The sequence below is a fragment of the Hippoglossus hippoglossus genome, chromosome 9, assembly GCF_009819705.1.
Source record: "Hippoglossus hippoglossus isolate fHipHip1 chromosome 9, fHipHip1.pri, whole genome shotgun sequence".
In the NCBI taxonomy this organism is placed as follows: Eukaryota; Metazoa; Chordata; class Actinopteri; order Pleuronectiformes; family Pleuronectidae; genus Hippoglossus; species Hippoglossus hippoglossus.
Genome location: NC_047159.1, coordinates 19,381,321 through 19,406,042, shown reverse-complemented (window position 1 = coordinate 19,406,042; position 24,722 = coordinate 19,381,321). Strand labels below are relative to the sequence as shown.

Below are 24,722 nucleotides of genomic sequence, written 5' to 3'. Positions count from 1 at the left end.
CTGAATCAGATCACTTTTATATTACCTCATCCCCCTTAGCTAGTTATAATCAATCTTGACATTTTTAGGACACTGTGTTGATATATGCAGTGGTTGTTGTCACTGTGCAGGTATGCAGGTACGAGGACCCTCTGTGTTACTGTACATTGTGTGGGCATGAGCTTTATTCTCATTCATCGACCCTCTGTGCTTTCCTGGTGAATGAGTCACTAAAAGACTGTCTCGTTTGGCAGGTGGTGGATTAGAGCTGTTCTCTTCCGGTTAATAATATAACGTATAAAACAAACCTGTAGCCTGCTAGGATTGCTGAGTGGATGAGATATCACTGTATGGCCAACTGACCCTTTCCACTGAAGAGTCACAACAGCTAATAAAGCATTAGTTTATGCACATGAATTATAAACTCAATATTAGTCAATGCATAATTGTTAACTTATAAGACTGACTAGTTAACTTTATTATTAGCAGCTATGTTGAAAAGCCAAGTATGAACTACAACTTAATACGAGATGTTTGTTTAGTTTATTCTTCGCTTTCATTCACTTTGCACCATGTGGAGTCTGTGAAGCAGGTTTCAGGTCAATACCAGGGAGGTGATCCATACTCTGATCACTGCCAGAAACGCAAATGGGAGCAATGATTACACACTGAATGAAGGGTCATGTTGACATAGTATGTGCCTCACGGAGATAAAAATGTCTTGGTGTAGTCAGTGTAGTGACTAAGAGTGAGCTTGTTAAGGTGGTAAAATATACGGCCCATCGCTGCTTTGAAAGACAAAGATCTATAAAGGTCAATTCTGAATAAATCAAAAATCTTAGGGAATCATGGTTTTATTCCAGAAAAGTCAACATATCCAGGACAAAAACATTTCCTATCCCTATGAAAAATACAACATTTTGGGGGAAAAGTAAAACATGTGGCTCATTTGGACAGTTTCGATATTTTAGTACTAAAAAATAATTCAAAAGTACACATAAAACATAAAAAAGGGGGAAAAAAATACATGCAACAGTTTTCAAAGTTCTTTTAAGGTTCACTACCCGAACTTTAAAATAGAGTGAGTATGAAAATGGAAAAGAAAAATAGAATTCAAAATCTGCGTTGCTTATTAGGTCCAAAGTCTCCAGGCCCAGGGAGGCCTCTGGGGAAGCCGCCCTGACCTCCTCCGGGCATGTTGTTGTTTCCTTGCCCCTGCATCAATGGAGCATTCTCAGCAGGCATGCCAGGAGTACCTGCAGGACCAGAACTACCACCCAGAGAGTTTCTGTTCATCCCATGGCCGGCCATGTGCATCCTCATGTCTTGCTCCCTATTTTCTGGGAAGTTGCCTCTGAAGCCCTCCTGCTGCCTCTTCATCATCTCCTCGTTGCGCATCCTCATCTCCTCCTCTCTCCTCCGGTGTTCCTCCTCCTGCCGCAGCTCGGCCTGTTTCCTCTTCTGCACCTCCTGACTGTGGAGCTCCTCCATCCTCCGCAGCTCCTCCTGGCGCCTCAGCAGGTCCTGCCTCATCAGCATCACCTGATGCTCATGTCTGGCCGCCTCCATCTCGGCCTCCAGCTTCTCCTGAGCCTCTTTCATGTTGCGGTCCACCATCTCATACTGCTGCTTCTCCATCTCCATCAGGGCCTTCCAGCGCATGGCATACTCGAACTCGAAGGAGCCCGGCTGGGCAAATCGGGGAGGCTGCTCACGCTCTTTGTGATACTGCTGGTTTTTGTTGATAATCTTCTCTGATAGTCCCTCCTCTTCATCAAGCTGCTCCATGGGTTCCACTGTGATGGGGCGAGGGAAGGCTGTGAGAACATAGGCACCATCGCTGCACTTATCCAGAGCTTTTCTTGCAGCTGGCTTTGAGGTGTACTCCACAATCCCCTTCCCCGTGGGCCTCCCTCGGTCATCCACTATGACCACAGCCCTCTCTATCTGACCAAACACAGCGAAGGCCTCCTCCAGCAGCTCGTTGGACACAAACTCTGGCAGATTCTTAACAGACAGAGCAGCCCCGTGTGTCGCAAACCTCACCCGTATGGGTCTGCCTCTGAACTGGGTATCGTCCAGCTCGGCTCGGGCGATCTCTGCGATGATCCTGGTCTCCAGCCGGATGAAGCCGAAGCCTCTGTCCTTGTTGACGAAGATCTCGCTGGCCTTGCCGTACTTGTTGAAGAGCTTCTCGATGTCCTCCTCGGTGACCCCGGTCGGGAGGTTGCCCACAAACAGCCTGCTGCGCTGGGTGAAGGTCTTCTCCCCCGGCTTCCTGAAGCTCTGCATGTCCAGGGTGAAGGCCTCATTGGGGCTGGAATGATCGCTGGGATCCGGCTGCTGGCCATTGGTGTTCGTCCCCCCGGGTTTCCTCTGCTCTCCCGGGCGGTTGGGGCCGTGGTTGTGCTGAGGGCCTTTGTTTCCCTGCATCTTCTAACAGAATTTAAACCCGAGTGGAAGAAATGCTCGAGGAAAAGCACGCAGACTCTCGGTGGACGGTGGCGCACAAAGAGCTGCGAAAATGGCGAGCCTGCGTGCTGCCGCGACGCTATTGTGACATCATCTCAGCGCGCCCCGTGTGAATCAAAAGTCGTGACCTCACGTCTGTGCGACGGAGCGAGAAAATCTAAAAAGCTTCACTGCTCTCTTCTTAAAGTTGTGTATTATATTTTATATATAATTTTAATCCAGCTCGTCTTCGTTAAAGTTTGTGCCACGTTAGGTTTTTGTATCACAAGCGGAGTTACGTACTGAAAAAGAAAAGCGTGTTTTGTTCTCGCGAGAGTTCGAGTGCATCTTGAAAAAAACCGGCGATGTTGAGCGGATGATTTCGCGGGAAGTGACACTTTCGCTCCCGGGGAAGGAATACAATATAAACACAAATACAGTATAACCGCACAGCTGAATTCACACGGACAACAGCGGCAGGTGGACTTTCCTTCTTCCAAGGTGAGATCGTTAAATCTGTTTCATTGGTGGTGTCCTTAAAAAACAGTGGACAATGTTTTGAAGGAGCTCATGCGGCTGTCACCCAGGCTGTTAAATCCCTTTTATAAATAAACATGGTAGTCCTGAAGTGTGCGTGTACCGGTGAAAGGTAGATGCCCACTAACCTCTCCGCTGTGTGTGCGCCTCAGGACGGTCATGTTCTCCGACCTGAGCGCCCAGAAGGAGGGCTCCTCTCTGCTCTGCCGCCCTGCCTCCGAGGACCAGGGGCCGGTGTTCGAGCGGACCTCTCTGGTCTTCACTCCCTGCTCCGAGCGCTTCATAGTCGGGGAGAGAAGCTTCAGTCGCCAGTATGCTCACATCTACGCAGCTCGACTCATGCAGATGCGGCCCCTGCTGTCAGAGAGAGCCCAGCAGAAATGGGGTAAGCCCTGCACATTTTCTTGCATACATCTCGGTGGTTGTTGTGCTATCATATCCATGTATCTTCTCATCTTGTTCGTCTTTTTTCCAGGATCCGATGTGCTCATCAGAAATCTGTGTGATCTTCAGATGGGGGAACAGTGTTGCATTGTGGGCACCGTGTTCAAGCGCATGGAGTTGCAGCCATCTATCCTTAAAGAGATCAGTGAGGAGGTAGGCAGATGTGCTAAATTCACCATCAATGAAATGACCTCTGTCGTGCACCATCTCAGTGTTTTCCTTTTCGTTTGCAGCACAACCTGCTGCCCCAACCTGCACGAGCCAAATACATCAGTGAAACAGATGAGTTGATATTGGAAGACGAGCTCCAGAGAATTAAGCTCGAGGGCAAAATCGACAGAGACAAGTGTGTCACAGGTCAGCGTCTTGTGTCCAGGACGTCACATGATGACAAGATCTGGGACATATCTCTTGTATGCCATCGTGTTTTCTGTTCTCTCTCTTAGGTAGCATTATTGCTATATATGGAGCTGAGAAGAATGATGGGAAGTTCACAGTTGAGGACTTTTGCACAGCTGATCTCCCTTTGCAGACAGCAAGGCCTGTACTCAGCTCAGACAGGTGAATAAACAAACACACACACACACACAAGTCAAATCCCAGTGTTATGTGAAAATCCATTCTATTGGTCTTGTCTGTTTTCAGGTTTGTGCTCCTGGCCTCAGGGCTTGGTCTTGGCAGTATTCATGCCGACAGTATGCTGGGGCTTCAGCTGCTGGTTGACATGGTAACTGGTCAGCTCGGTGACCAGGGGGAGCAGAGCGGGGCAGCAACCATTTCCAGGGTCCTACTGGCTGGAAACCTCCTGAGCCAAAGCACCCAGGACAAGGATGCATCAACGAGGGTGACTCGAAGTTATTTATCCTCGACATACATTTGTTTGCATCTGTAGTGTTACTGTATTTTATCGTCCATCTGTTTTTCAGGCCAAATACCTCACCAAGAAGACTCAGGCTAGCAGTGTGGACGCCATTCGTCTGCTGGATGAGCTGCTGCTTCAGCTCGTAGTGAGTCTACATCTTCTCTGTCTGGCTGTGTTCAGTTAAGCTCAGAGGACAAAACATTTCTGACACCTACTATGGTTGTGCAGAGATGATCATTTTACCATTAATGTATCATTAGTAGAATTAATAGAAAATTTCCGTTGCCCCACTTTCGTGTCACGTTTGCATCTCCCACATACAACTAACACGTGAGACAATGTCAAAGGGGCATACACACCACTCTCTGGTGTTAGTTTGTTTATCAGTTACAAACAAAGAGGAGGAAATCATACGCAGACTGATGGAACGGTTCTTAGTCTTCTTGCTTTTCATTTTTAATGGTTATGTATAAAATGTTCAGCCCTAATACCAAGAACATTAAAAAGCGCAAACTATCAGTTTTTGGCAGAAATGTTGACTTTATTAGTAAAGTGATAGTACCATGAAGGTAATATTATGGGCTCTAATGTTGTGTGCCACTGCCTCGTGCTGTCCTAGGCCTCTGTTCCAGTGGATGTAATGCCGGGCCAATATGACCCCACCAACTACACCCTCCCACAGCAGCCTCTCCACCGCTGCATGTTCCCCCTGTCTTCAGTGTACCCCACGCTACAGCTGGCATCCAATCCATACCAGGCCAAAATTGATGGAATTAGGTGAGTTCTACTGAACAAATGCACTTTTGTCCATCTTGCATTTAAAGTTTTATTTAAAATTTGTGTGACATATGTTTAGGAGCCTGTTCATGTTTCTTTCCACTTAGGTTCCTGGGCACATCGGGACAGAATGTCTCTGACATTCAGAGGTACAGCAGCATGGACAGTCACTTGGAAATACTGGAGGAAACGCTACGATTCAGACACCTGGCCCCTACGGCACCTGATACTCTTGGTAAGTCAGAGAAGTGGATGCAGAATAAAACACACTAACATTCTGTCCAATATGTTATTAAATCCTTCACACTGTTTTCTGTACGTTTTGTCTTAGGTTGTTTCCCATTTTACCAAAAAGACCCTTTCATCTTGGAAGACTGTCCCCATGTTTACTTCAGTGGCAACGCCCCAAGCTATGGATCCAAGCTCATCAAAGGTCAGTGTTTGACCTGTTCATCTATACTTTAAAACATGTTGGATGATCAACATGGTCTGTATTTACACTCCAAATGGACTGAATATTTACATTACTATCAGTCATGTTCCATTTGAATTGTTTCCCTGTCTTATGTTGATGTGTCGGTACATCTCCAGGTGCTGATGGCCAGGAAGTCCTTTTGGTTACTGTCCCAGAGTTCAGCAGCACCCAAACTGCGTGCCTGGTCAATCTACGCACTCTGGAATGTGAGCCAGTCAGCTTCTCTGCCTTCTCCGCGGATGACGATGAGGAAAGTGAGATGAACATCAGTCACTGAGGAGGGTCCATATCCACACACAGTACAGCAAACTGAGACTGAGATCTTAAGACACTATTTGCAAACAGGCAGACTCAGTTTTCTTGACTAGAGGCTAATCAATTCCACATGTGGCCAATAGTGACAACCAGTGCTTAACTGGTGCTGTCCAGTATCATAAAGGTGAATGAATTCCTATTGAAATGGTCTTATGAGGTTGCTTTTAATGTTTCCTTTTGAGGAGATTTTTTTTCATTAGTTTGTAAAAGGCAAACAGAACACAAGCAATAAGGAGAACACAAGCATTTTGTATAAACAAGCCTTTATTTGAAAAATAACTCTTCTAACCATCTGTATCTGAAGACACATGATAGAAGACCCTTCCCCTGCTCCCCTCCCTCTTTACCTTTTAGCAAGTGTTCATAATGTAAAAAATATTCCTGCCATGGAGGAAGATACTGTAAATAACTCAGCTCTGGTGAAATTAAAACAATGTCATGAATTTGTTTAATGTGCATCCACAATAAACCTTTCTTTATTAAAAAAACAACTGAATAATGAGTCAGGAAAAATGCAGTTTGAACTGTTAACGGTGAATGTCTGTGAAGAGCCATTGTTTCAAGTGTTAAGTAATAGATACGCTATCTTTATACAATTAATAGAGTTAATATTCTCTACATTCCCATTGCTCTGTTGATTCTTCATCAACCTGCTTGGAGAACAACATGGCAGTGAGAACTACAAGTGGGAAACAGTTGTTTATAGAAACAGGCAGTGTGTGTTTGGTTTAATAGTCATCAATTTTGTACTCGTAGTTATAATCCAGGATGGAGTCTGTGAACCCGCCGGGCGTTGAGGATTGTCCCTCCATTGTGTTCCACGATTCGTACCAGGATGTGGTGGTCTCTGGCGTTGTGGGAACTGTGGTTGTTGTTGTTGGGGGTAACGTTGTTGCCGCTGTTGTCGTCGATCTTAGTCTCAATAGCCTCTGTTGTCGAAGGCGACGGATACGAGCTATTTTGAGCCTCCTTCGCCGCTCAGCCGAATTCCCAGTGTTGCTATCGACCGCACGATGGTTGTTATTAGTAACTGGAGTATAATGTGATCTGCTGTTGCTGTAGCTGAGTCGAATTGGCTTGTTGCCATGGAGGGCCATGATCTGCAGTGAAATAAAGAAATTACTTCATCAAGTACATGGTTGATATGTACTGAGGGGTTGGTCGGATCAGGGTGGATATGTCTTACCTGTTTAATGCGGTCCCAGTTGGACTTGGCCAGGTTGAAGCTGCATGCGGTTGCTCCTGACTGGTAACCCACCACGCAGAGTTTGGTCACAGAGGAGAAGCCCTCAGCTCGAGCTGTCACACGGTACTCCCCTGGGTTCAGCAGCCTCCAGTAGTCTCCAGTTGAAGCTACAATATCATAGACAGGACACAACATTTAGTTTTTAGCACAGAGGGTCTGTATTCTGACTCGGGAAGGGGAATAGAGAGGAAGTTTTTCACCAGACCTGTAGTGACATCATGGTTTATCCCCTCTACAGACACAGTGGCGTTTGCAACGGGGTTCCCCTGCTGGTCCTTCACAATGCCCCTGATGCCACGATGCACCTAGATAGAGGAGGGGGGAAATGAGCCATGCCAGTAGTAGAGATGAAATGGTGTGAACATTATGATCATAGTGACAAATTATTGCAGTATTGTTAAAATGTGCTGAAAGTTTTTGAAAAAGCATCGACACACAAACGGAAGTAATGTCACCAAGTTTTATATTAAAATATTGTGTTTGTTATCAGTAAGAATAATAATATAGCACCAAGACCATATCAAATGTGCAGCATTAACATTGAAGAACGAAGGCAATAAAGAAGCTGTTTGTTTTTGAAAGAAAACTATACGTAATGCAGGTTTGAATGAAACCATAAATAAATAGATCAAATGTGCATAAAAAAGCGATGCAACCATTATGAACAAAATATGTACATCTTAGAACAATACAACCATGTGTAAACAAATCCAATCTCAGATGTTGATTACATAAAATAACAACACAAACCAAGCACAGTGGAGGAGAGAAGGTTGACAAATTGTTGCAAACATTGACCCCAAATGTCTGAGGGCCAGGACAAAATATCAGTTTCTTAAACCCATGCAATTTAGTGACTGTGGATGCCAGCAGTTGTTACCTATGGCCAGAGCTTTAACAGCTCATGCTATTACAGCATCAACCAAATCACCACAGTGATCACGGTAATTCAAGATTGAAGTGCTACAATTAACCATCATGAATTTGACCACGGTACACTGTGAAAACCGGTAACAAATTCATCCGTAGCCACTAGAAATTAAAGGGCTTGGTTGGTAAATTCAACTGGTCAGGTTGTCGTATTTGGCCGTTCACATTAGCCAGATATAACCAGGCTTATTATAGGATGGAATACATTTTACAAAGTGTTGCTCAAAGCAAACATGAAAAGATGTTTAATAGCATGTTCTCTTAAGTACATACTAGATGTAAGCAGTCTGTATTTGTGTGTGTGACTGACCTGCTCCATGAAGATGAGCATGGCTTCTCTGTTCTTATCCCACTCATACGTTAAGTCACTCTGATGGGGGAACTTATCACAGCCCAGGAATATGGACAACTCAAAACAGTTGGTGTGGAGGTAGCTGAAGTCATTCATACCTGGAGAGATGCACAAGCACAAGCATTAACCTCACAGCTCGCAATGCACACATTGTCCACGAGGGTGTGCTGTAACCACATGCAGACAGTTATAATAAACCCAGAGGCCTCTACTCACTGCCTGTGATTGGCTTCCATTTGGCCCGGTTGACAATGCCATGCCCACCTCCAGCATTGTCTCCCTGGCAGGAGCCGTGGTAGGTGTGCGTCATGGTCAGGTGTGTGGAGGCGTAGGAGACAGCCAGCCACCTGAAGAGGGACTCGTCTGCAATCACCCGGGCCTCTTCCTCAGGCTCGGAGTACTGGTAGCCAGCGCTTCTTCCTCTGTCATCTTCCTCTTCCTCTCTGTGTTCGAAACCTTGGTTGTTGTCGTGGTTGTTGTCGTAGCCGTGGTCGTACCCACGGTTGTCATACCCATGGTCGTTACCTTGATCGTATCCCCGGTCGTTACCTTGATCGTATCCACGGTCGTTACCTTGATCGTATCCATGGTTGTTACCTTGATCGTATCCACGGTCGTTACCTTGATCGTAACCACGGTCGTATCCATGCTCGTACCCACGGTCATCATACCCACGGTCTTGACCATGGTCATACCCATGACCCCTCTGTTCCTCCTCTGGCTCTGCATATCCCCTACTTCTCCAGTCTTCCTCTGGCTCTTCTTGGTAACCCCTTCCCCAATCTGTCACATCAAAAGCTTCCTCCTCATACCTGTAAGAAATTATTCTAGTTGAATAATGTAACTTGATTGTAACTTCAGCAGGGAAAATGGTCGTTTTTGAAATAAACGTGTGTAAAACAGGAAAACAAGAAGGGAGTAGGTCTTACTGTCTCTTCTTGCGGCTGTGGGGTTTCTGGCTCTGGGCAGGCTTGTTGAGACGTAAGCTGTCATAAGGATAGGCCACAATTCTCTCCCCGCCCTGGAAGTTTGCACCCAACACAAATGGATGGCTTTTCATCCAGGAGATTATGGCCCTGGTTTCCACTGCAATCTGGAACAACAAACAGGAAGATCAGGATCAGGAGTGGAAGGAAACCCCAGCGCAGTATACTTACAACTGGTGACGAGTCGCCTTAGCTGAAGGTTTTAATCCTCAGCATTTATGATTAGTGAGTTGGGATACCCTCGTCCTTACCGAGGTGTTGGTCTCGAAGCCTTCTGGTATGGGCACATGATGGTTGGGGGTGAGTTTTGGCACCATTCCCTTATCTTCAGCATCCCACAGGATTCCGTTCAGGTCAGGGAAGTTCTGGAAGATGTCAAAGCCATCCTCAGTGAAGTGTCCGGTGGTCACGCCACTCAGCTCCGATCCCTGCGAATCCAGAAATTGTATGAAGGAATCATTTCTTTGGTGGGATTTTTGGTTTGCTGCTAAATTGCAAACTTGAATTTTTTCCACCGACCGCTTCGAAAGCTTCTTTCTGTCCATCAGGGTTGAGCGAGGGCACCAGGTGGATGCGTATTCCCTCCACCAGCCGCTGGACTCTGGGGTTTCTGTCTTTGTACTCTTTGCACAGATACTGCATGAGAAGAAGAAGCATCTCGCGACCTGTCGCCTCGTTTCCATGGAGACCTGCCGTGAAGCGAAATTCCGGCTCACCTGCGCAGACAGACACACAAGATTGTAGCTGTTTGTCTGTTAACCATAATCTTCACACATCCACCTGGTGTTTATTAGGATTAACTGGAATCATGGCTGGTGCCAAGACACAACACTACAGTTTTAATTTCCACCAATAATAATTTTAGTGTTAGAGAGTCTGAAAGAAAACAGCTGGTTGTGCATGTTCTGCTTGGAAAAAACACATGTTTTTGAGGGTTTTATTTTGGTATTGCTCATGCATGATAAAAATAGATTGTGATAATAATCAACAAATCTAATAAAAGGGCCTGTTTCATGGTCCTGTAAACACATTCCCACCTATTTCGTGCTCTGTGGGGTTGCTAGAGATGACGATGGCCATGATTTCCAGTCCCTTGGAGCTGCGGCCCAGGCTGTAGATGTTGGTGATGTTGGGACACTCTTCATTCACTGACTTCATAAGCTGTGGGATGATAGTAAACTTAGTGCGCAAGTACTGTCATTGTTATCATGTTAATAATGAAAGAGCTGATGATTGAAATTGTATTAGCGTATAACGGCTGTGTGGCCCTCTGGTGGTTGAAATACCTAATTGTGAAGGAATGGGCCTTTTGCAGTGGTTTTAATATGAGTTATTATTTAAGTGGATTAAAGAAGATCTCCGGGATCAGTGTTCAATTGTTCCTGGGAATTTATTTTGTTTTAGTCTAAGGATTTCCTGTGGAATTTAATCAGCTGGTGGACATTAAGGGGCCGTGCAGGGATACTCACTGCAACCATTTCTGAGTAGCTGTGATGTTTGAACTTCAAGTAATCCACCGGAGTCACTTCATTTTGCCTGATCTGTGCATCAGCTGGATCTGTGAGGCAGAGGGGAACAAAATACATTATTAATTGTGTGTGTTTTATTGTGTGCATGCATGTATTGGTGGGTTTACGAAGCTCACCAAGCTGTGGGCAGCCCAGGACCTCCAGCCTCATACACAGAGAGCCGTTCCAGCTCTGAGGGATGATCCGGATGTAGCGGGCCACCACAGGCTCTGCCAGCTGGTTCATCACTGGAGTGTCCTTATCGCTATTTGCAAAGAACAGCTGGAACGAGAATGTGCAGACCGGAGGAAAGCAAGTCAGGGAGGGATAGATTACACACGGTGCACAGGGAAGTGAGAAGATTTCCAGTTAACTCACCCAGTCAGCGTATCCATCATGAATGGTGGTCCATTCTCTGCTGTCATTGCTGAACGCTAAGAAGTATGATGTCACATAGTCACTCCTGCAACAAGACAACATGCAGCAACATGATGAATTCAGGAATGGGTGATAAAGTGTGTGCAGTGTGTGTACGTGTGTGCAATGTGTGTGTGTGTGTGTGTGTCTCACTCATTCCGGGAGTCTCGTCCCTGAGTGATGACTCCAGTGAACTCTGTGTCCTTGCGAGCATCGATCTCAAACCAGTGGATTCTGTCCTCTGAGTTTGCACACCACGCTCCACCTCTGATGTTGTCTTCATCATCAGAGCCCTAAGAACCACAGAGGCCAAGACATGCTGGTTACTTTGACTAACACAAACTCCATTTCTATTTTTGAGCAAATTCATACTCTGCGCACAGGAAAGCTTGGAGTTAAAACCAAAAAACAGCAGTGATAAGCAGTAGTGCTAAAATGGATTTTTGGGGCAGATACAGATATTAGGGAGTAAAACATTTCCGATACCAGTACCAGCCAATATTTATATTAAACAAAAGTGTCAATGATTCCTAAGATGTTGTTATCAAACTCTTATGCCAAAGAAAAGAAATTGAGGCTTGATATTTTACAGTTTAATTATTAACGTTATTATGAAAGTATACTAGATAAGAGAAAACGCAAATACAACCAAATATATGGAACTTTTTATTACATAAAACATAAATGCGCATCTCTCTGTCTATTTTTGTCTGTAAAATAAAAGTTTTCATATCTGCAAGCTAAAACTGATACGTCTATTAAAGGCTCATATCAGCCGATATTATCGGTCATCCGATATATCTGTGGGTCTCTAAAAGGCAGAGCAAGACTTATTAACTAAGCTGCTAAAATGATTATTATATACTATAAAGATCGCTGAGCATAAGTTACCAAAGCAGCTTCTGGAAGTGACTCAGTAATTATATATATATGTGGTTGGTAGCTGGTGTTTATATCAATGTCTTGCAGTATGACAGTTGAAATGTGTATATATATATATTTATATATATATATATATATATATACAGTATATACTGTACATGTTAAGTCCTGCCCTGATCGTCTACCTGCATGTTGAGTCGTGCTCTCGAAGGTCCAAAACTATACTCAGACATAGAGGAGGCTAAAAGCTGGTCTGGCTCGATCCTGTGGGACTCCAGCCCCAGTGGAGGACACTCTGCCACGTACACACACACACAACAGAGAGATAAAACAACATGTTATTTGCATTAGCAAAGCTTATGTAATGTAGATTTAGTTTTTATGTCATTTAGATTTAAGCAGACGTTTGACTCACTCTTAGGCTCTTTGTAGACACGTGGTCTGTTCCTGGCCCGCTCCTCGGCCTCCTTCAGCTTCTGTGCTCTCTCTGGTAGAGGTCAGAAGAAAAAAACTGTCTTAATGCAAAATGCACCGACTTGGCGGAATATTTCCGCTCTCTGACCAGAAATGATCCAGGAACTCATACTGTTTTTCACTACATTTGCCAACAATCTGCAAAAGCTGAGGGGCAGTAAAAAGAAAAGAAAAGAAAATCCCAGATGTTGTGATTTCCCTCCCAGTCTCTGAGTGTGCTCTGATCAAACTCAGATCATCCTGACGCAGAGAGTTTACTATTGAAGAGAAATCCCATTTATCAACATCAGTATTCATATTCTGACAGTGAACTTCAGTGCTGGGAGTACGGCTGCCAGAAGGCTTACCGACAGCAGGAGTGTAAAACATGTTGTAAGTCACTGATTGTACACACATGCACAAGCAGGAAATATAAGTATAAACACACAGCTATGTGCTGATTCATAGCCAGAATTTGTGTAGTTGCTTGTCATATTGATTTTTTATTTTTGCATAATGATGATTTTTTTTCCAAAAAAGAGTAAAGTAATTATTTTAAAATGGCCTCTCGTCCACTTGAGAGTCTGAAACATGAACTCTCTGTGGCCAATAACAGTGATATTGTACAAATGTTAAAATTGTACATATCTTTTTCTAGGGTTTTTACATATTTATATACTTTCATTTTTGTAAATTTACTACAAATACTACATCATATTCCTTGTATGTGTAATCCACTTGGCAGTAAACCCTGATTCTGATTGTGAACATGATACCTGGCAGTCGGTCCCTTAAGCCCCTTGGCCGAGAAAAAAGTAAACAGCGTAAAACAAAATGTCCTAAACCTGTCACAGTAACGTATTATTGTGCAATGTGCAGCTGTCCTGTTCCTGTTTATACAATTTGAATCCCTCTCTGCCGCTCACACTCAGTCACTTACCAGTTTATGTGAGATAAGTCGGTGAGGGTTCAGAGCTTCAGTCCTGAGGGGGAACATTGGGATTCAGCCTCAGAAACGTCTAAGCTTTTGCTCCAAGTGAGTTAAAGATGCTTTTCACCTTGAACCCATATGTCAGTGAAGCATGCACACAGCATGTGCCCTACTGACACGGTACTGACACTCTTGTATATCATCGGCTCCAGGCTCGACCTCTCAACTACCAGTTAACAACTCTGCACACAGCCGACACAAAAAAGAGCTAAATGTGATGTGAACACAACACTACAACATCTCCCGTCTCTTTCTTTATCACTCCCTCTAATCCCCTCCATGCGGATCATTGTCAGCTCACCTCGCCCTCTCCCCCTCTTTGCTCACAAGAGATTTCTCAACTTCATACAGACTTAATCTCCGATTTTGCTTTGGAAGAATGAGCGTTTGTTCCCGTCACGCAACTCAAGGTAAGCAACAAAAGGCTCGCTGTTGATACTTGCGTGGTGGAAATAACATCTGCACTCTCTTCCCAACAGAAATGTGATCCAAGGGAGTGATCACCTTTGAGCTGTCCTCTTCTTTGGCTGCTGAGGTCAGAGGTCACGTTCTTTGCTTTTGCAACGACATCATCGCATGTCGTCGGACGCGTTAGGTGGAAAGTAAAGAAAAGATCCACATCTGGGTTCTCTTACCTCTCTCTTCCCTCGCTCTCTCCTTCTTTGCTTTCTCTCTCTCCTTCTCCACCCATTTATCGTCTGTCTCGTCTTCTTTTCTCCCTGAAGAAGGAAAATTAGAAAACCACAGATAGTTTTATAGTGATATCTATAAACACAGCGACCCCATGCACAGCAGTGTATAAGCATTTCTGTCTGGGTTTTTTAAGCCATTACGAGCCACAAACAGTAAATCTGGAAGGTTGTTGACCCGGATGCTGTTTATTCCTTTTCCTTGCTGTTTGCTTTGTTGACAGAAGCCTCAATGGAGCCTAAACAGTAGATCTAATGATTTAATTTAAAACATTTGTGTATGACTATGTGTATGTGAATGTGTTTGTGCATACTCATTCCATATTCGTCGTATTCATCATACCACGTCCCCTCATAGGGAAGAGTGGCTGTGGGCTCCTCTGTGCAAAAGAAAAAAAAAAGAAGACAATTAATTCACTCAGGCACCACTACATCAAAAGTGAGAATTTAAGAGATTAACTGGTTTAATCTGCACAGTTTTACAGGTTAGTACAGCCCTGGTTTACTCCACCACATGAAATGTAAAGTGTTTGGATGCCTCTGCAACGCCTACCATGATTAAGTTGTTAAATCTTTAATTTACATTTACAAGAATCATAACACAGTTGTAATATGATGACAGGGTTTTATTTTAGTCCACAACAAGACTATGGAACGTTTTGTTTACTTTGTGGAACAAAGCTAACCCACACACTCCTCTCTGTAAAGTAGGTTAGTTCACAGACTCACTATAATGTTATGCCCATGTGCTGAATCACTCATGAGTTCTCATCTGCTCTTGGCCTTAAGGCACAGAGAGAACGGACATTTCCGCTGCATCTCAACATTAGATACAAATTTACTTCCCTAATTGGGAAGTTGACATATGGATTGATGGATATTAACTGGATTTCTTGAGTCAAAGCAGTTACCTGTTAGAGTTTCCACTACGATTTCAGGGCTGACCTCTTTACCGTCAGGGAATGGAAGATTGTCTGGCACCTCAACTGCGAGAGTGGAGTGGAAAGAAAAGAGAAGGTCAAACACAGTCTGAGGAACAGGGGAATGTAAAGAAAAGAGCCTGTGATGGGCCAGTGTTGATGAATCAGTGGAAATGCTGGAAGAGCAGAGGTTCAGTTCAGTATGCTGGAAACACAGAGTAATGAGAACATGTCCAGTCTGGTGCAGACGCGTGTCACAGAGCCACACAACGCACAGTTTCCAGCATCTGATCCTGCGGAAAAATGAAACGTCAACTGCTGACCTCAGGTGGTGGACGGCTGGAAGAGATAGCTGCAGTCAAAAAAGTTTTCAGCATGAAGTTTGCATTAAGTAAACCACGTTAGTCACCAGGTTTTAGTTATTTGGCCTTATTTAAAAAGGTTGTGGTCGTTAGAGGGCTGTATTTGTTAGATTTCAGCCAGTGGACGTCAATGAATTACATCCTCTGTAGCCATAGACACATGTAACCCTCAATAAAACTGTGTTATTCTTACATGGTTTTGTGCCTTGTCATTTAAATTCAGTTTCACAGGATTACTCAACCTCTAAACACTCCATCACAGAATTTTCTTTTCATCGTGAAAACACCAATTTGTTCTCCAGAGAACAAATTGTTCAGCTAGCATACAACCCCCCCCCCCCCCCACCCCACCCCATAATAATTTTTGATCTGTGACTCATCACAAAGTTGTCTTGTGTTGTTCAGCTGTGGAGCCATTGTAGAACCTGCTGTATACAATGTGTGTTGAAATCATGTCCAGCTGATGATTCACTAATCTGATCAGATCAAGTTGTTGGAGTTAGGTCCATACCCACTACCCAGCATGCACTGTGTATGGGTTCAAATGCTCTAGAACGTTTCTACTAATGTGACTCATTAACTGGAAACGAAATTTAACAACCTTGCAGTAAAAACCAGAAGCTGTTGGCTCAACTTAATTTCTCAGGCATGACTACTTTAGACTTTTAAGTTCCCGGACAAACATTTATTAGTTACCTCAACTAGAAAAGTTAAGTTTAATTGTACAAACAGCACAAAAAAGTGTTGATTACCAACTTGATTACAAAAATAACTTCAATTTGTCTTACCAATAGAGTATTTTTTTAAGTTGGCACCTACTGTCTTTTTTCGGTGAGTATACCTTGTTAAACTGAGCTGACACAACTTGACGCTTAAGTTGAGTACATTCGGGATGCCTTATGTTTTTTGTTTTCTCAGCTTACGCACGTAAATCATTTTTCATTGTGGCTACAATGACTCCCAGTGATTTCCCCACAGTTTCCTCTTATGCCTTGTAAACTGTCACCCCACAAACATCCTCGATCAAAACAAAGCAGGAAGAAACAAAGATTCAGACTTACATGTGGCATCCCAGTAATCATTGTCATCTGTCCCAGCCTTCCCATCAACCTCAGGGGCAGGGGGTGTTGGATCCACCTCTTTCCAGTTGGTATCATAGGTATCAGTCACAGGATTGTATGGTTCTTTCTCATCTGGTGTCCAATAGTCATCGTAGACGTCAGGCGTTTGAGTGGACAGCTCTTTCCCGTCAGGTTTCCAGTAGTCATCATAGATATCGGGAGTTGGGGTGGACGGATCTTTCGCCTCTGGTTTGTAGTAATCATCGTAGGCGTCGGGCGCTGGCGTGGACAGATCTTTCTCCTCTGGTTTCCAGTAGTCATCGTAGCCGTCTATCACAGGGGCGGTAGGGTCTCCCTCGTCCGGCTTCCAGTCGTCATACGGAAGGTCTGTGGTGGGAATCTCTGGCTGCGTTGTCTCAGCCTCCCAGTAGTCATCTTCCGGTTTCCAGTAATCATTGTCTGACAGAAAAACAGATGGAAAGACTGATGGCTGCAGACAGGTTCAAATGTCTGAGCAAAGATATTTTGGAGGATTCACAACTTTATACTTATCTTCTCTTTTATTTTTACTCAATTGGGTTTTAAATGGGAAGTGACTGAAATGTGGAAACCTTAAAACAACCATGTAGGAAGGGAAGTTTAAGTAAAGGGGAAAGTTGTTTATTCTTTATTTTTCCTGAGAAGAGGGTATTTGGCAGAGCAGCAACGGTTCATTTTTTACATCTCATATTACAATTTATTTTACTACCTCATTTCAACTTTAGTTCAGACTGAGAGACTGGTGTGTAATGCTAGTTGAACCTAATGCTTCCTCCAGCCACTAGCCTCAAGCTGAGATGAGGAGTGGGCTGCAGAGGTCTGGTGAACTAACATTTTATAGGACTCCACACCTCCAAATGTTTTTTTTTTTCATTTTCAAACTTGTACTCTTCGTACCCAGCCAACGCTGACTCAAGTGAAATCACTTGAAGCAATTAATCAGACTTGAAACAGCTCCCCCTGGAACCACAAAAGGCTTTTTATACAACTATGACAGTAGCTCTCACTGAGACCCGTAAACAAACTCTGACGTGCTACTTGGGTGGAGTCCCCCTTTAAATTCTTCATGCTTTGCCTTTTTTTCTTACTATTAATGGTGGAAATAGTTGCACCAACTCAGCTCTATACTTTGAGATAATAAGGGGAGAGTTTTATGTCATGGCCTGTGTCCAGATAGATTCATAATTATGCCATGAAGGGTCTTGAAAATCTGCAAACTGATCTGTAAAATTGAATCCCCCTCCCCAACCCCAAGTGGTGGTGCCACTCACCAGTATCAGGATAGGAGTAGTCTGTGTACGGCTCCGGCTCCGGCTCCGTCGGGATGGCTGGTGGCAGCAGACGACACAACACAGGGTCAGTGGCATTCATTTCAAGTCAAAGTCACTGAAGTAGGTCAAAACTGTGTCCTCACCTGTTGTGGTCGGTGGTAGAGTTGTGGTCGGTGGTAGAGTTGTGGTCGTCTTCTTGTCCTTCTTCTTTCCCTTCTTGTCAGTTTTGGGCTTTCTGGTGGCGTTGGGGTCCTTCGGCTCTTTTTTCTTCTTCTTGTCCTTCTTCTTCTTTTTGCCTTCCTCGGGTGCTCGCCTCACTCTGCCCGCAACATCTGGACAGATGTGGAAATCAAAGGGAGGAGATACGTTTTAATTTATGTTTCTTTTGTAACTGTAAGTACATACAGTACCATTCATGATCGGAATAACATTTTATTCATAAATCAATATTAAATTTTTCCAAATTCTCCCACACAAATCCCCTGTCATCAGTGGTGGGAGATAAAATGCATTTACTCCATTACTGCACTAAAAAACATGTTTTGTGTATCTGCACTACTTATTTTTAGGTATCACTTTTACTCCATATCAGCAAGTATCTGTTGGTCTATTTTCTACTCCACTACATCTTTACAATGCTTTGCGTTACACCAAGAGGCCGGCGACGAGACTCAGACATTAATAAATGTGATAATACAAAATTTTCAGGAGCATCATCTGCAGCTTCCTTTTATTAATAGTCTGTACATTTGTTGAATCAAACAACATATACAGTAGGTGGATAATGATGTAGTAGACTGTTCCATTAGGGAATAGGCTACAAATAGTTCTACTTTCAATTCTAAGAGTACCTCCACCACTGCCTGTCATCATTTAATAAAGACCAACAAGCAGGTCACAATGTGCAAATAACAATTAGACCCCAAATCATTAATCAATGAAAGTAGATTCACATCACAAGTAAAACTCAGAGGTTTGTATTTTTGTGTGTATCATAAAGGATCAATGTGTTTGAGAATTAATCAACAATTTCTCTCCTGCAATGTCAAAACACAGCAGGAGGAAAATCCAGACACATTTCAGTGGTTGCTTGAGGTCCATCAGAATTTCCCCCTGAGGTCGTCTGAAGTCCTGAGTGGCTTTCATGGAAAACACTTCTCTCTCTCTTTCCATTAGTTCTGCTCCATTCACCACAATCCACTTTTTAATGACCTAAAACCCAACCAGATACTCTAAATACATCACTCTCACCTCAGCAACATCTTACCATGAAAGGCCTCAGTTGGACTTAGTCAAGAGCTGCTTTGGAGTGGTATCTATTACATATGAAGTTACGTTAGAGTTCAGGCTTATCTTTAAAGTGTATTAGTCATAAAAACCCTACTCTTGCAGCTTCGGAGTCAGCATTAATCATACAGGGAGGCGGTGGAAAAGGCCAGTGTCATAAAAATCTGTGTGCAAGATGCTCCACTCAGTGTCTTCCTGTCTGGTATGAAAAAGCCCAGAAAAAGAGAAAACCCTTTGCTCCAGTCCTCCCTGCTGTGGAGACGCAGTAGTGGACACGTGTGTGTGCTTGGACTTTCTCATGCCTGAGCTGTCACCGACCAAACGTGTGTGTTTGTGTCTGTGTTTGCTCTTCCATGCTGTGTCATAACGCAGACCATTCCCCAACAGCTTTGATGTCTCATCTGTGTAACATAGCAGCAGGGCCGGTACTAGCCATATGGGTACCCTGGGCAGGACAAGGGTTTGGTGCACCCCCACCCCCCTAGCTTCCAACTTGCAGTGGTTGTAGATTTGCTCAAATACAGTACTTAAGTACAAATCCACATTACTAGTACTCTACTTGGATATTTATATTTGATTCAATTTCATTCTTGTACTGCACAAAATCTGAGATCTAAATATTTTCACCCACTACATTTGTCTGACAGCTTTAACCCTTAGGAGAACTCTGCTATTTTGGTAGTTTTTGAATATATTTATCTTCAGCACATCATTGCCTATATGACCAGATAATGAATTCTTTACTTTGATGTAGTATATCAACATATTGAACCAAAAGGGAACAATATAGATCAGATGAATATAATATCATATCATGTAATATGATATTATATGATATATTAATGTAAAAATCTAAAAAGCTTTTAAATTACAACACTTTTATATATATATATATATATATATATATATATAACAGAGCTTTGTTTTTTCCTCATCCTCTCCCTCAGATTAATCTGGTGTCCCTGTATATATATCTGTTAATAAAGTAGTTCAAACCGTTTCCACTATGCTGCTACACATTGTATTAATCAAATAAAGATGTCCTGTATAATAAGTCACCAGTTAGAGGGACCAAAGAAACATTTCAATAGTAGGCTACTTTTACTTAAATAGGATTTTTCATGTAGGACGTTTACTTGTAATGGAGAATTTTTACATTGCTGATACTTTTACTTGAGTAAAGTATCTGATTAATTAAAAGTCAACTCTGAAAATTTGTGTTTTTAGAGTTAAAATGATGATTTTCTCCACTGACCTGTCTGTGCAGCCTCCTCTGTGTCTCTTCTGGCCTTGCTGCGGCTTCCTAGTGGGCTGGGGTCCTCTGCAAGTCCCTGCTCTTTTTCTGGATCATCCAGGGACTCATTTGGCAGGTGATCCCCTGCCTGCCGGCCCCCTTCAGCCTGCCGGAGAGAAACTATCCCCCCAGCACTCTCCCCTCCTCTGGGTATCAACAGGCAGCACAGGGCCAGCAGAGCCACTGACACCACCACAGTCTGGCTTTTCATATCTGCTGCTCTTCCAACTGCACAGTCCTTTGGTTTGGAGTTTTAAAACTTTTGTCTGTCAGCCGTCCAATGCTGAAACCACTGATTCTATGCTCCACGAGATGATATATTTCACCCTCTCTTCCTCTCTGTCCTTTCCATTTGATCCACGCTCCTGCAGGGGAATCTCTGCTGCTCCACACGTCCCCACAACCACAGTGTCAACCAGTCACAGAATGGGCTAGACAGAGATGGCGTGGGAGGGGGGTAGGGACAGGCAGGGAGGGAAGGGAGGTGGGTTATAGAGGGAGACAGAGAGCAAGAGAGCGATACAGAGCAAAGCAGCAATTCAGTCCAATGAATGGACTGGGCTCCTAATTGCCCTGCAGCGACGGTCAGCTGGAATAATAAGTGTAAGGCCAGAGGATCCCCTTCACCTGGCTGACGAGTCAGAACAGGTGCAAGGCTCAGACAGGAGATGGAGGAGGAGGAGGGTGAGTGATGAGGGAGGGCAGGTGAGGCCTCAGACTACAGGGTGTACACCTCCTGTATTAGAGAGAGAAGAGCCAGCTCCTTTTCGTCTGCAGCTCCCGTTGAATTCCTCGGTGGAGAGCGTTCGCCCTGCAGACTCACCAACGAGCAGAGCAGCAGGAGAGAGGAGTGACTCCCCTGGACACAGAATTCCACAAGAGGAGGAGGGGAGAGGGGCTGAAGGGGCTGAAACAATTTTCCTGTCCTGTGTGTGTGTGTGTGTTAACAAAACCAAATGCCACTAATCATCAGAGAGAGAGAGGTATTCAAAAGAAAATGAAAACAAGGAAGGAGTGGAGCATGAATTCCATTTTCAGTCCAGAGCTTGTTTTGGTTGGGAATGAATCTTTGGTGTCTGTCTCGTCTTTGTGCAGCTTTGTTGTTTTACTTTCTTTACAAAAAGCTAAGGCAGGGTAGGGGGCCATGGGGAAACACACACACACACACAAAGGAAATTGTTTGAGCAGATGACAGAATTATAATCTTTTAAGATATGGTGTTTTCTTTGCCATCCCCCATCTTCCTCTTAAGAGGAGGGCCTGTCATCAGTTTATTTAACCACAAGTTAAGTCATGGCAAACTTCTAGCTCTCCCTCGTAATCCAGAGCAGTTTATTCTCAGGGAGAAATATGATCATGCAAATCCAGGTGAAGATATCAGGCAGAAATTACAACATTGAAAGTGAAATCTCCAAATTCTCAACAAAATCGGGTAGATTCTAAAAAGTAACGAAGAAGAAAATGAACCTGGGCCACAAAAAGAGAGCGAAATGGCCAAAAACATTATTGTCGTCGTCATTTCATGGAGGACGGTTTATTATCCAGTGAGGCCTGATGAATGAAGCATTGTACTGAAGCCTGACTAACTCTGCCCAGTCACAAGAGTAATTTCCTCTGAATGGGTTTTAAAGACACACACACGCACAGTGGCAAGAACACCCAAGTATGTGTAAAAAAAAAGCACACCTGGTAAAATGATTCACACGCTCAGACTGTGAGGACAGTAAAACAGAATTCCAGTAGACGGAAAACAGACTGCGGAGGATTTGATTTAGGGAAAAAGTGTATTGCAGCGTGCAGTTATATCTGTGAGGGACGTGACCACGGCGGTGAAGAATGCAGCAGATAAGTCCGACTACAGTAAGGTCAAGCAGAGGCCTATTTCAGCAGCGGACACAAGCAGGGGAACGAGCTCTGAGACGCTTTTTCTTTTTTAATCCAAACCATTTCACAACACAGTGGGCGTCTGTACAGGCCGTACTCTCTCTCCCACTCGACAGCCACAAAATGATAACAAACATTTATTATCTAGTGATGGAGGAAATAATGATTCAAAGCTGTTCTATGCACAGTTTTTGTACTTTTCTTGAGTACTCCCATTTTGTGCTATATATACACGTCTCCATATTCTTATAAGCAGATGTACGTTCTTGGATCACAGTTGCCACTTTTATTTTACAGATATAATTACTTATTATAATAAGAGTGAGAGTCTTTAAGTAAGAGACCTGAGTCAGTTGCACAGCAGTAGTTAACGTTTGCTAACATTAGCCACAAGAACCATTGGTCTAAAGGTGCTGAGCTGAGAAACTGTTTGTTTAATGACCATAGACTGTATATAAAGATGGCCGACGTGACGGCTCCTCAAAAGTGAAGCCAAAGCCACTGCCTCCTCCATGTTAAAGAACGGGACACAGACCAAACGAAAACATCAAAGTACACGTGAAATACATTTTTCTCAAAGAGGGTGTGTGCCATTTATAGATCTTGTCCCACTGATGTATGTTCAAGTGCTTGTTCTGGTAAGTTTGGTTTGAATTCGTTGGATGTGATTGACAGCTGAGACTGACTCACGATTGGTCGAGTGCATGCATCGGCAGGATCTCGATACTGCAGCTCCGTCCCCGGTGTGCAACCTCTGTCTCCAAATGTACAAGATGCCATTGCTCGTATCTGAGATCATTTGGCTTCATTTCTGAATAGTGGAACGAAGAGGTGAAATGAAGAAAGGTGCAGTACCACACTCCAAAGACCCAAGTCTTACATTGAAAAGTACGAGTATGTGATAATTATGCCCCTTGTAATATGGCCCTGTGCGCCATATTATTAAATCAAATTACTTGATTGATGATGCATGATCAAGCTATGTATTTTATATAGTGATAATCCATCATAATGCATAATATTTTATAAACTCTCCGCCGCCTTACCACCGCCACACCACCAGCTAATAGTAGCAGAATATGTTACTGCAGTCCACTTACTTTGTTTGTCATTATTTATCATTTTGACGCTGACAGTGGCCTTTCCGTTGTTACTTTGACTTCTAATACATGTTTGCTAATAATACCTTCATAAGTAGATAAGTGCTTCCTTAAGGACACGTGGCTAAAACTCCCGTCCTCCCCTGTCACTCACATAATTACTATTCAGACAGTAAATCACATCAGAGCGAGGACTTGTTCTTCCAAGACGATTCTGCATATTTTGGCCGTCAGCAAAACCAGAAGAGAGACACCACGGATGATGGATGACAGAGAGAAGAGGGTCAGTGACCCTGAGTACGACAGGCCTCAACACACACAGTTTAACTGCAACACAGACGAACACATATCACGGACAATTTATGGACTTGGGTTGTAATGAACCTGACATCACTTTTTTATTCCTATCTGTATATTCCTATTGGTCAGCAAAAGCAGCCAGCATCATTAAGTTGAGTCTGAGAGCGCAGCCTTGAGCTGAGCGTCAGCATCTACTGAGCAGGCAACAATGACATCAGAGAGAGAGAGAGGGGAAGAGAGTTGGGGGAGGGAAGGCGGGAGTAAGAGGGAGAGAAAAATGCTGTAATCCAGCAGGCTCACTAGGTACAAATGGAGACAGATTTATAAAAGCTCCATCTTGCTGGTTCCTCTTCATTCTCTCTGAGCACCCAGATGCTACAACAGTCCAGTATGGATATCTGATGCCTGACTCCCTTCTGAGTTTTACATTAACCCTCTGAAGGGCTCCTGAGTGACCTCTTTGAGCTCTGCGCCGCACGTGCACGATGAAAAAACCCTGATGCAAGAACGGACTGTACTACAGACAATAAGCAGATATGAAAAACTGCTTTTGGAACAGTGATTTCATCTCAGATCGGTGATAAAAAGTTAGCTGAAATATTTTTTCCATCCTGTGTGTGCAGTGATTCAGCAGGTCCACCACAGCCCAGTCATCTGGCTCTGTGGGACTGGAGCCACGGGTCTGATTAATCGCAGATGTAGAAACATGCAGCATCAAGATTCCTTTGGAGGCGTCCCAAGGTTATTTGACACACAACCAAAAATCCCCTTTCGTCAGATCAAATACCTCTACTTGGTTCTGGGAAGGGTTTGTACAATAACTTTGTTTCTGTGACATTTCAGTGATTTGTTTTTCCCGATGAAAGATGAGGCACAGGCTGAGAACAGTTTAAACAGTGTGTGCACAGCC

The 24,722-nt window shown here is 43.7% G+C and overlaps 3 protein-coding genes across 7 annotated transcripts; 1 reads left to right on the top strand and 2 right to left on the bottom strand.

The window, feature by feature from the left end:
- Nucleotides 1–817: 817 nt before the first annotated feature.
- On the bottom strand, nucleotides 818–2,765 carry nono (non-POU domain containing, octamer-binding). The gene has a single exon (XM_034595158.1). It carries the CDS (start codon nucleotides 2,410–2,412, stop codon nucleotides 1,093–1,095), a length of 1,320 nt encoding a protein of 439 aa, XP_034451049.1. The 5' UTR covers nucleotides 2,413–2,765; the 3' UTR covers nucleotides 818–1,092.
- pold2 (polymerase (DNA directed), delta 2, regulatory subunit) lies at nucleotides 2,517–6,331 on the top strand. The gene is made up of 11 exons (XM_034595157.1): nucleotides 2,517–2,931; nucleotides 3,120–3,352; nucleotides 3,443–3,564; nucleotides 3,645–3,768; nucleotides 3,858–3,972; nucleotides 4,057–4,255; nucleotides 4,338–4,418; nucleotides 4,893–5,050; nucleotides 5,158–5,285; nucleotides 5,382–5,483; nucleotides 5,642–6,331. The coding sequence occupies exons 2-11, from the start codon at nucleotides 3,127–3,129 to the stop codon at nucleotides 5,800–5,802; spliced, it is 1,416 nt and encodes a 471-aa protein (XP_034451048.1). The 5' UTR covers nucleotides 2,517–2,931; nucleotides 3,120–3,126; the 3' UTR covers nucleotides 5,803–6,331.
- Nucleotides 6,158–21,370, bottom strand: si:ch1073-459j12.1 (inactive carboxypeptidase-like protein X2). 5 transcript variants are annotated; one of them, XM_034595154.1, is made up of 23 exons: nucleotides 20,490–21,370; nucleotides 18,091–18,279; nucleotides 17,948–18,004; nucleotides 16,638–17,096; nucleotides 15,206–15,280; nucleotides 14,609–14,674; nucleotides 14,241–14,324; nucleotides 12,577–12,648; nucleotides 12,347–12,456; nucleotides 11,433–11,572; nucleotides 11,241–11,325; nucleotides 11,000–11,144; nucleotides 10,824–10,912; nucleotides 10,392–10,515; nucleotides 9,874–10,070; nucleotides 9,606–9,782; nucleotides 9,298–9,461; nucleotides 8,942–9,180; nucleotides 8,585–8,893; nucleotides 8,327–8,466; nucleotides 7,292–7,391; nucleotides 7,027–7,193; nucleotides 6,158–6,940 (listed from the first exon to the last, which is right to left on the bottom strand). In XM_034595154.1, exons 1-23 carry the CDS (start codon nucleotides 20,737–20,739, stop codon nucleotides 6,569–6,571), a joined length of 3,810 nt encoding a protein of 1,269 aa, XP_034451045.1. In that variant the 5' UTR covers nucleotides 20,740–21,370; the 3' UTR covers nucleotides 6,158–6,568. The 5 variants fall into 5 exon arrangements, with proteins under 5 accessions (XP_034451045.1, XP_034451047.1, XP_034451046.1 ...); XM_034595156.1 differs by having other exon boundaries at nucleotides 8,966–9,180; XM_034595155.1 differs by having other exon boundaries at nucleotides 8,585–8,941; nucleotides 8,990–9,180.
- Between the last annotated feature and the right edge of the window lie 3,352 nt (nucleotides 21,371–24,722).